Genomic DNA, 11049 nt, shown 5'->3' with positions numbered 1-11049 from the left:
GCATTGCAACTGATCTTTCTGTCAGAGTGAATCTCAACCATTTGAGCCTCATGTCTTACTTTTTAAGACAGGTGATTTCAATATATGCTATGTACTTTTAGTCCAGTTGTATGCCAGTCTGTTTCTCTATTATTTATTTTGTGGTGAATATGTATTTGAGATTTCGTCCTCTGTGACCACTGCTCAATTTTCCCTCACTGCTTGAAAAGAAATGCACTACATATCACCGCCAAGGAACTCTTCCGCATCACCTTTAGTTTTCTCTGCTTTATTTCCATTTGACATTCGTTCCGATTTTCTTCCACCATTCTGGCCCCGCATATGGAGCGCCATCGGGAACCCGAAGCCTCTGCAGCAATAGCCGAGACTGTTCCTCCTTAACGAAAACAAACCGCCTTCTGGGCCTGGTGACTCTCGCGGCAGCGCCGCTTTTCGGCGCGTTCATTGGCTAGGCTTCGTCTGGGGGCGGGGCCTGAGGTGGGAGGAGGTTGACCGAGAAGATAAAGGAGCGCGATCTCCGGCGAATCTCAAAGCATCGAAAAGACTTGCGGGTGGGGGGTGTACGTTAGCGGGGACTGAGGCGGCAGTCAGGGACTCTTTGGGGTGCGTCTTGGTGACGAGGGGCGGCCATGCTGTGCTATGTGACCAGGCCGGATGCGGTGGTGATGGAGGTGGAGGTGGAGGCCAAAGCCAATGGCGAAGACTGCCTCAACCAGGTGAAAAGCCGCGCTTTCTTTCTTTGCCCCTGAGCGGCCGTTCGGGGCTCGCGGCGGGGCTGCTTTCTCACGCGGCCTTTCCCTCGTTCCGTCCGGATGCCACGCGCTCTCCCTCCCGCGTCGCTCACGCGCAGACACCGCAGGGCTGGCTGGCGCGGCGCGAGTGGGAGTCGTCTCCTCGCCCGACGCAGCCACTCTGGGTGAAGCCAGAAGGGAGAGGACGTGACCGCCCCCGACGGTGGCACCGGGCCGTCGCTGCGCTGCCGCTGCTTCTCTTCTCGTCTCCCACGCGCTGCTTGCGAGCCGCTCCGTTTGTTCGTTAGCTGGCGTATATATTATATCCCCGCCGGGAAAATCCCCTCGTACCCCCGTTTTAACCGCACTAGCCACGTGGCATTTTGCGGAGGTGATGGTACTTGTTCGACCAGCACCCCCAGAGCTGTGCGCTGCTCGGGAATACCCCGCCGGGCTTCGTGGACCTGTTGGGAATGCGGAGGTAGGGAGCAGGAGTGCCTGGTAAAGCAGAGTGCTTCTAATTTTGACCGGTTCGTTTCCATGAGTGTATGAAGCTCTTGGTTTGATGCCTTTGCTCCAGCGGCAATTACTGTTTATGCTCTAGGTAAAGTTAAAGGTTCATATTTTAGTTAATCTGTAGGCAGACTGTTATATTTTTGGTTTTATGCTTGCAATTTTGTTGAATCCTTGAAAGCCTTAGACGTGGAGGTTAATAGCTTCCATAAGAGCATTCTGAGTTGACTTCATTTTGAATGCAATATTCAGAATATTGCCTCAGCCAGTGTAATAGTAACAAGTGGGAAACTGTTTGGGTAATTTTGTTAGGTAAACAGCTGTTTACAGCATCTTTCTCTGGTGCTCATTATAGTAGTGTTTATGATGTTTAACTTGTAATCATAGGTTTGCAGGCGACTGGGGATTATAGAAGTTGATTACTTCGGACTCCAGTTTACAGGGAGCAAAGGAGAGAATTTGTGGCTGAATTTGCGAAATAGAATATCCCAACAGATGGATGGCTTACCTCCTTACAGATTGAAACTGCGGGTCAAGTTCTTTGTGGAGCCACATCTGATCTTGCAGGAACAGACAAGGTAAATGAAATAAACCACTGAAATTTGTTTCTATTTGTATATTATTTTTAGTCTGTAGCTCCATAGAGTAACCATGACTTCTGACTTTCTTCATACCTATGACATCTAATTTTTTCAGTTGATCTTGATTTTATGGTATTATTACATATATTATATTGGGAAGAAGCCACCATTAAAGGCAATGGCCTGATGTCACTGTTAAAAAACATTGGTATCAGGTAATTATTAGTGTTCACATATGGACTTGGCAGTGGTTCATCTAGTTACGGAAGTTCTAGAAGAAATGTAAAAGAAAGTATTGGCTCCAGTGCCCTATAGTAACCTCTTAGCAGTGTTATTGCAGGTCATTTTTAAATGTTCATGACATGAAACTGTTCCTCCAGTGTTTCAATTTACAGTACTCCTCCTTTAATCTGTGTCATATTACAGTAATATTCAAATTACTGTTTCCAGCTACAAAGAAAAATGTTTTTTCTTATATAATATAATTCTAAAGTGGATTTAAAAATGCTCACTAGAACATTGTCATTGCACTTTTAATGATTATTTGGAAGGCTACTACTTTATTTCTGGTTTGTGAACTGTAACATATCTGAGCTTAAAACTTCAGGGTACGTGTACTTCATTTTCCCAGCAGTAGTTTTTGTAAAATTTTCCTGTATGTGTGATGGAAGAATATTCGTTACATAGATTGTTTTAATACCTTGAATTATAGTTTGAAGGGTTTGTTGAAGCTATCAATCATGTTCTCCATGCAGAATCTAAATTATAACCTTGCTGACAGATGGCTGCGTTAACACATCCCTGAAGAGGAGCACAGCCCTCTCTTATTCTATCTTTGTGAGGTAGAATAATTTGCTCAATATTTTGTTTACAACTTTGTAACAGTGCATCACTGTACAATGCAACTCAAATAATTATTTTTTAAAATATAGTTACATTTCTGTGGAGTAGTATACAACATGATTTATACCAACTTGAGAGACTATTGGAATTAAAATGCATTGATTTTTATGCTATGATCTACACTTTTGCAATGTGATGATCACAAATTTATGTGATGGGTCAGTCAGCTGGGGTTTTTTGGCCTGTTTTAGAAGGTTATGAATGCTAGGCTACTTCCAAAGAATGAGATTCCAAGTTAAGCATATTATTTGATACTGTATATTTTCCCCCAATCGTTAGCAATTTCTTCTTAGCCTATTTAATAATTGAAGAGAATAGATTTTGGGACAGTACTGAATAGAATGGATGGAGTATTGACACAGAATATATACTTGCATATGCTCATATTTCTTCCCCCTCTCATATTCGTGTAGTGTTGGTAAAACAAATTATTTTAAAAAATATATGTTCAGAAAGGAATTGTAGTGTGAAAGCTGACTCCCAAACACTTCTGGGTGTGGCTCATTTTGCAATTGAAAAGTCTCTGGCTTGAAGGAAGAAAGTCTGCTCCAGAGAAGCAACAACAGTGTAACTATAGGTCATTGACTGAGAGTAACCCTTGCTAATAGCTGCTAGGCTGTTCCACCAAATCAGCAGTTGCTGCCCTAGAAGAAAGAGGAGATTCTGAAGAAATTCAGTTTCTGATTGGTCTGCCACAGTTGCCTCCGGCAGAAAGTTCTGTTTTTGTAGTTGAACTGTCTTGAAGACTTGTAGCAGTCTGCTATATAAACTAACTTGTAGCAGTCTGCTATAACTTTTTTTGTGATTTAATTTCTAAAAATTAAAGAATGGATAAAGATTATGACAAAAGTTACCTTAAACCTGTTTCCCATTTAGTGAATAACTTAATTTCTCTAACTTGAAGTGAGCTATGTTAAATGTGCTACTTTGTTCAAATGGCTTTCTGCAATAGAAGGAAGCTCAGGGTTGAACTGTGGAGTCCTGGGGGTTCTCTGAGCTTGGCTGTTTTCTTGCAAATGTTTTGTTACCTGGCTAGGTAACATTTGCAGTGCTAGAATGGAATGGGGTTTGCTCTCTGTTTATATACAGTGGCATGCCCTGCCAGTGTTGGTGGGGGTGGGGGTTTTGTTTTGATTATTTCTGGTGAGAAGATGTTCTGGTCTTTTGTTTCCTTTTCATTGTCTCTTTTGAATAGTGTGTAGATGTTGTTTAAATACCAAGCTTCCAGGAATTCCCTCGCATTTTTGGATTTAGCTTGGTAAGATGCTAACAGGAAACATCACCCAGATAAGCAGAGATTAACACCAAGATTATCACCAGACATACAATCAGCAGTAAACAATACCCTAATCAAGGAACTACCAGGGGAAAAAACAAAAAACAAAATTTGCAAGAAAACAGCCAAGCTCAGAACCCCAAGGACTCCACATGGCTTCCTGGAGTTAAAATGATAGTTTCATTAGACATTTGCAGTTATGAAGTATTTCTTATTTATAATTTGTAGTCTAAACATCAGGCTATTGCACTAGATAAAATGTTGCTTATCTAAGTGCTGTAACATCTGTTGCTTCTTTTTGAGATAAATGCTGAATACCCTTAACTATATGCAATAGAGTTGAATGTCCAGACTTAACCTTTCCCCTGATTAATCAGCAGTGGTGATTGGAGCCTGTGAATCTTTTGTGCTTTGCTCGAAAAGTCCATATTATATACCAGTCTTATCTACCAGTCTTATCGCTGAGATGAAGTGAAGCTACTTCCTGTTGATCTCTTTCCTGAACAATACATTGTCCACTGATAGGTTGATGCATTCTGTCAAAATAATAGTTTGGCTTTTACTCCCAAATATTTGTTAAGGAAGAATATTAAACGTTTATTCTAAAAAGATTGTAAAATCTAATGAAGTTATTTTTAAAAAGTTTATTCTAAAAATAAACTGTTACTATAAGGAATGTAAGGACTAAGTATTATGTTAGATCGGCACTCAGCAGCAACACAGGATTTTCACCTTAAATACTGGGCATATTTGAAGAGGTACAAGTGATGAGTCCAGATTCAGGTCTCAAAAAACCCTAACTTTAATAAGAACAAGATCAATTATTAGTTTTGAGATGTCACTAGCTATACATTTAGACTCATATTCCTGAGAGACAGCCTAATATATTCATTTTTTTAGGATGTTCCCCATCAACCTACTGTGGGGTTTATTGTGATTCCATTTTTATTCATGATTGGACTGCCTTCAGTTATTAATTGGATATGAAGGCAGAAGTTAAACTTTTTATCTTAAATATAAATTCGGTTTTAATAAATCTTAAGGAGTACTGCTCAGTTCATTCCAACTTTTTAAAACTTAAATATTGTTTCTATATTTCAGTTTCTGAAATGTAGCATTAACTTCTTGTGTTTAATATTGTCCTTGTATTTTATAGTTAACATTTTCACTCTTTTAGTTAGAAAAATCAGAGCATTATGTAAAATAAGCAGCAGCAGAAATATTTTTTTATGTTTGAGCAGGTCTTAAATGTTGCTAAATTTCATTTCTACGTTACAAAAAATAATTTCCAATTTTAGGCATATGTTTTTCCTGCACATAGAGGAGGATCTTCTGGCTGGTAATCTTCAATGTCCTTCTGAACGTGCTGTCGAGTTAAGTGCATTGCTTGCCCAGTTGAAGTTTGGTGATTATAATCAGAATACTGCCAAATACCACTATGAAGAGTTTTGTATGAAGGAGCTTACCTCTTCTACTTTGGACAGGTAATTTTTGTTGTTAAGCTTTTAATACAGCAGAAGTATGGATTATTATTTGCAAGTTTCACTTTTTTTTTTTTTTTGTCTTAAATGTGCATCTAAACTCATTAGATGCAAGACTTTTAATTTTTGAAAGCATTATTTTGGGGGAAAGTTATTGTAATATTAAAATTGGGCTGCTTTCTGTGAGAGAATTAGCTTTTCTTGCCTGTCCCATTGAGCTGGTTAGAATAGTCAAAATGAATCAGTTTGTCTTGAACCTGATGACGGTGTAAGTGTAAGGTCATGTTTTTGATTCAGTAAATGAATTTTCTCAAAGAAGACATTAACTTAGAATAATAATGAATTCAGTAAAAATTATAACTTTTCATCCTTGATGTTGTTTATACCTTTTAATTAATAGCATTAAAATTAATTCAAGAGTTATGAATTGTGTGAAATCTGTTTTTAAAAGCTCCAAAATAAAATCTGGGATTTTCTAGTTGCAAATCAGTACATTTAAGTATAAAATATAATTAAAACTATAATTATGTTTCTATATTCCTAAATCTTCAAAAGGTTGGATTTAAAGATCAGTCAATTTTATTAAATGATTAACCTACTTTCATATTTTTATCTACAGTATTACTGCAAAACATAAGGAACTTGAAGGCCTCAGCCAAGCTTCAGCAGAATATCAAGTTTTACAGATTGTGTCAACACTAGAGAACTATGGAGTAGAATGGCATTCTGTTAGAGACAGCGAAGGGCAAAAACTTTTTATTGGAGTTGGTCCTGAGGGCATTTCCAGATGTAAAGATGACTTCATTCCCATCAACAGGTGATTACCAGAAAATTCTGCCTGAAAAACTATCAAAAGCTTGTAAAATAGCCAAAGGATTCTGAAGCATGCTAGCATAAGTTGCTAGCATAACCATATTGAACATTTCTCACTGTGTATTGTTGAAATGGATTGTTTCATTCAGATGTATTTTGGGGGGGGGGGAGGTGCTAGCTCCAAATAACTGTAGATTTCTTTACTGCAGAAAATTCAGGTATTCTTTTTATACCTCAAAGCTGCTTCCAAAACGTTATACAAGAGTTAATTTATACTTCTTGAAGTGGCAACTCATTGGGAAAGGTTATCGTTGTTAAAGCTGATTTCATTTCTTCATTCCAAAAATGGTCAATTCATTTTTAAACTTCATCTTTAATTTTACACTGCCAGTCTGTAGTTGGTCTGTTTTTGTCTTCAAAAATGCTGATAACAGCATTTTCAGGCTTAACGTTATAGTTTCATTCTTTGTATTTTTTCTCCATTGCTTTAGGATTGCATATTCAGTTGTTCAGATGGCTACACAGTCTGGGAAGAATGTATACTTAACTGTCACTAAAGAATCAGGAAACAGTATAGTTCATCTTTTTAAGATGATCAGCACCAGAGCTGCTAGTGGACTGTACAGAGCAATAACAGAAACACATGCATTTTACAGGTTTGTATTTCTGGGAAACAAAAAGAATATATAAAGGTAAAGCAGCTCTAAGTCACGTTCAGCTCCAGTGTTTGTGACGCTGTAATATAAGTGGTTTGTCACACCATTGTTCCAGGATGTTATAAACAGATTAAATGGATAATAAATCTATTTTAAATCACTTACACTGAAATCTCTGTTTACATTAAGCACAGCATTTTTTTCCCAAAGTGATCTTCTTATTTCAGTAGCATTGGGATATTAAGAGAGAAAAAGCTGATTCATGTTTCATTTATTTATTTATTTATTTCCTATTAGGTGTGATACTGTCACTAGCGCTGTCATGATGCAATATAGCCGAGACCTAAAGGGCCACTTGGCATCCTTGTTCCTAACAGAAAATATTAATCTTGGGAAGAAGTATGTATTTGACATTAAGCGGACATCTAAGGAAGCTTATGATCATGCAAGACGAGCTCTTTACAATGCTGGCATTGTGGATCTAGTTTCAAGAAATGACCAAAGCCCCCCCAGTTCTCCTCTTAAATCTTCAGAAAACAGTATGAACTGTAACAACAACTGTGAGGGTCTCAACTGTCAGCAAATGAAAGCTCTTCAGGAAAAGCTACGGAAGCTTAAGGAGTCTCTGCTGTGTATGGCATGCTGTGAAGAAGAAATAAATTCAACGTTTTGTCCATGTGGCCACACTGTGTGCTGTGAAACATGTGCTGCACAATTACAAGTAGGTATAAAATAAGTTGCCACAAAGTATTACATTTTGACTTCTTGTTTCAAAAAATACTGGAAGTTCTTTGATTTCCAATAAAACATACAATAATATTGAACACAAGATTTAAAAACCAGTTCATGGCTAGGTGTAGCGGTGCATCAAGATACTTTAAGGGGAAGAAAGGGTTAGGCCTTATTGATCAATGCACTACTGGCCCTGTTGATTACTTGCAAGTAGTATGAAGTATTAAAAGTGAAACTACCAACCTTTAATTGAAATTGGTAAATGTTGCTTTCAAACTAAACATTTTCTAGAATTTCAGTGTTTATAGACAACTCCCCAAATATAGGTAAATATGCAAAATGTTCTATGTTGCATTGTTCCAGTTCTGGAATCTCTGTCCTTGCATTCCACCAGAACAGGTCAGTCGAAATGTTCCATATGTTCATATGTTTCTGGAAGTTAATTCACTGGAACCAGAAATGGTTAGTTGGGCTCCAGACAATCCACTTATGGAAGTGCATGAATCCTTAGTGGAATGTTCAGAATATTTCTTTTCAGAAAAGTTAGAAAGTTTTGGACCAGGATCAGTCCAACATGGTATGTTTTGCATATCTCTTACAAATACTATTTGTGCAGGAGCTGTGAAATCTATCTCAGTAATATAATTAGAGTTCTGTGGCCTCCAAAATAAATCTTTCAGATAAAAGTGCCAAGTAGTGAAAGAGCACATGGCTGATTGTACTTGCAAGGCTGCAGCAACTTCAGGTGGGCAAGAGAAAGAGAGAGATGTCCACTGCTTCTTTGCTGTTGCAGTAGCTGACCTAACGGCTGCTCAGTCACTGAATCATTCCTTTCCCAACTGGAGAGAGGAGGAAAAGGACGCTGGAACCGTAGCAGAAGATAGTGGAATTGGGGCTACCATGCTGCGCTGTAAAAATCCAGACCACCACTAGATGATAGAAGAGATACAGAAAGCATTTTGTTGCCATCTAGTGGCGGTCTGGATTTAGATATAGTTGCCCACATTGGAGCCACGTAGATGTTGTGTTTCCAGGCAACCTTAACTATTTCTGTGCCCCTATTCTCAGATTTTGGAAAAGAGTCAGTGGAAGCAAGCATTTGCCTTGTAATGGTTATATGTGCGCGTGTGTATATATATAAAAAACCCATTCAGGTTTTTGATATAAGTGTTTAAAAATAAATTTTCAGTACAGTAAATCGTGTATTAGCATCTTCTGTTTATGAGAATTAATAAAACCCTGGACATTCAGTTGGTAACACTCCTCCTGTTTTCCTTCTAGTTGTGTCCAGTCTGCAGATCTCAAATAGAGCACGTGCAGCATGTTTATTTGCCTACCCACACCAGCTTGCTTAATTTGACTCTAATATGACCTTTTTGTTATTGGTGGATGCACCATGTTACCTTCTGAACTATTCCATACTTCCAAAGTACTGCACTAATATTCCAACTCCACTGATGAAGAACTATCGCTTCTGCATCTGCCAGCAATTACTGGAAGGACCGCAACAAAACTGGGAAGGGGAGAATATGAACAAGCTCTTTTCAGAGCATTGAGAATAAATTTTAGAGGATATGCTGTGAATGACTTGTAGACAAACTTGTTATCTGAAACAACATTATTAATAAATTGGCAATATTCTGAGAGAAGAGATGGAAATTTACTCTGCAGTATCCAGCAGTAACTCAGATAGTTTTATGCATTTTATTAAAATTGTTTTAAAAGTTACTTTATCTAGCATGACTATTCCCATTTATCTTTTAGAAAATAGTTTTTAATATGTACATCTATTGTAGTATAATTTAGATTCTGCTTTGGTTTTACTGAAGTAAGAAACTATTTTTAAATTGGTGCACTTAAGAAATTAAGATTGCAAAGCTTTAAGCAAATAGCTGGATTTATTTCAGCAAATCTTGCAATCAGATTACTTGCAAAATTACTATCAACATTTGAGTCAATTTGGCAGCCTGTTGGGTACTAAGAAAATGTGGATAAACATTTAAAATGTAACTTTGATCATCTAAAGAATTTTTTTTTTACTTAGAAAACTCAGCTGTTGTTTCTATTCATATGCCTGGTGTTTGGCGAAATGTTCCTCAAATTCTATAATCTTAGTGTTGTTTTCTTAAAATGCGGTTGTGTTAAATTTCTTAAAACCATCTACTATGATCCCTACCTTCCCTTGGCATTTTGGACTTTGGTCAACTAGTGAATGCTACAGAATATTGAAAGCTAGATGATCATGTGCAATACTAGCTGAAATGAAAGCTAGAGAAGTCACTTTACTGAGACTTTCTAAATATACTTTTCATATTGCCTTAATGTAGCAGTAATATGTGTATGCATTTGTTTCTTTGCACAGACATTTTGTCAAATATTAAAACTACTTTTTTATGGCACATTAGCATATAAATCTTGTTCCCAAAAAGATATTTATTTTTTCACTTTGTAAAAATGTTTTGTTTCCACATGAAGCAAGAGCTCCTATATGGTAGAAAACTTCTCTTTTTTATATATTCAGTTAATAAAGGACTTTTAAAATAGATGTGGCAGTCTTCTCTACATCTCACTTGTATATTAATCTTAACTATTCATCACAAAACATTTGCAACTATAGCTATGATGTCGTTCTCTTGCCCATACTTGTATATGGCTGGAGTGTGGTGGAACTGTAGGAGTACTTGACCTATAGAACTGATAAAGGAGCTTCTTTGCTTACATAATGTTCAGGTCTTTCATGTGTGATTTCATGGCTTGGCTACAGATTAATTTCCCAAGGATGAGAAAGGAGCTAGTACCCATGTAGCTGATCAGCTATTGAACTAGTTGGCAGAGAGGGAATGGAGATGTAATGGCTTCATTTGGGAAAGGAGGCATAGATTGTCATAGTGCCACCTAGAGCTATGGATTGAGGGAGTTTCAAGTCTAAATATAAATTACGGAAGGCCATCTTTTTGGATGGAAGAGGTGTAATAGAAGCAAATATTAAATAAGAGAAACAGAAGCTTGTTTCCAGTGTGAGCTGTTAACTAAGATGTGTAGTACTTGTGAGTACTTGGGGCAAGCAGTTTTATTGTGGGGGGAGGGACACGTGTAGGTATGTTTGTAAGATTTCTAGGCTGATCCAATTTATGACTGGGCAGCTTACCAAAAGAACAATAGAAAATACAAAGGTAAAAAATCTAAGTCTGGGAACACAATATTAGTTAACATGCACAGGTCTGGCACCTACTGTGACCCAAGGCCTAGGGGAACAGCCAGGTTGTTAACTCATTTAAATAAGGTCATGGTGACAGCCGTATGAATCTCAAGGAGAATGTTGCTCCAGAAGGCATTGAATGAGATGAGATCTACTACTACAGC

At 37.7% G+C, this 11049-nt stretch overlaps 1 protein-coding gene across 3 annotated transcripts; it reads left to right on the top strand.

Annotated features, from left to right (window-relative positions):
- The first annotated feature begins 521 nt into the window (after positions 1-521).
- Positions 522-10229, top strand: MYLIP (myosin regulatory light chain interacting protein). Of its 3 annotated transcripts, none has more exons than XM_007435103.4 (7): positions 522-716; positions 1632-1822; positions 5303-5488; positions 6105-6302; positions 6790-6954; positions 7252-7675; positions 8968-10229. In XM_007435103.4, the coding sequence occupies exons 1-7, from the start codon at positions 630-632 to the stop codon at positions 9055-9057; spliced, it is 1341 nt and encodes a 446-aa protein (XP_007435165.1). In that variant the 5' UTR covers positions 522-629; the 3' UTR covers positions 9058-10229. The 3 variants fall into 3 exon arrangements, with proteins under 3 accessions (XP_007435165.1, XP_025026902.1, XP_087986815.1); XM_025171134.2 differs by having other exon boundaries at positions 523-716; positions 1763-1822; XM_088130689.1 differs by lacking the exon at positions 522-716 and adding an exon at positions 745-1212.
- The last annotated feature ends 820 nt before the right edge of the window (positions 10230-11049 follow it).

Source organism: Python bivittatus, unplaced genomic scaffold (genome assembly GCF_059951505.1).
Source record: "Python bivittatus isolate LINGU-HERP-01145 unplaced genomic scaffold, Pbiv_v1 ctg000840_np1212, whole genome shotgun sequence".
Taxonomy (NCBI): domain Eukaryota; kingdom Metazoa; phylum Chordata; class Lepidosauria; order Squamata; family Pythonidae; genus Python; species Python bivittatus.
Note: the sequence above shows the minus strand (reverse complement) of the source record. Positions and strands in the feature narration are given on the sequence as shown.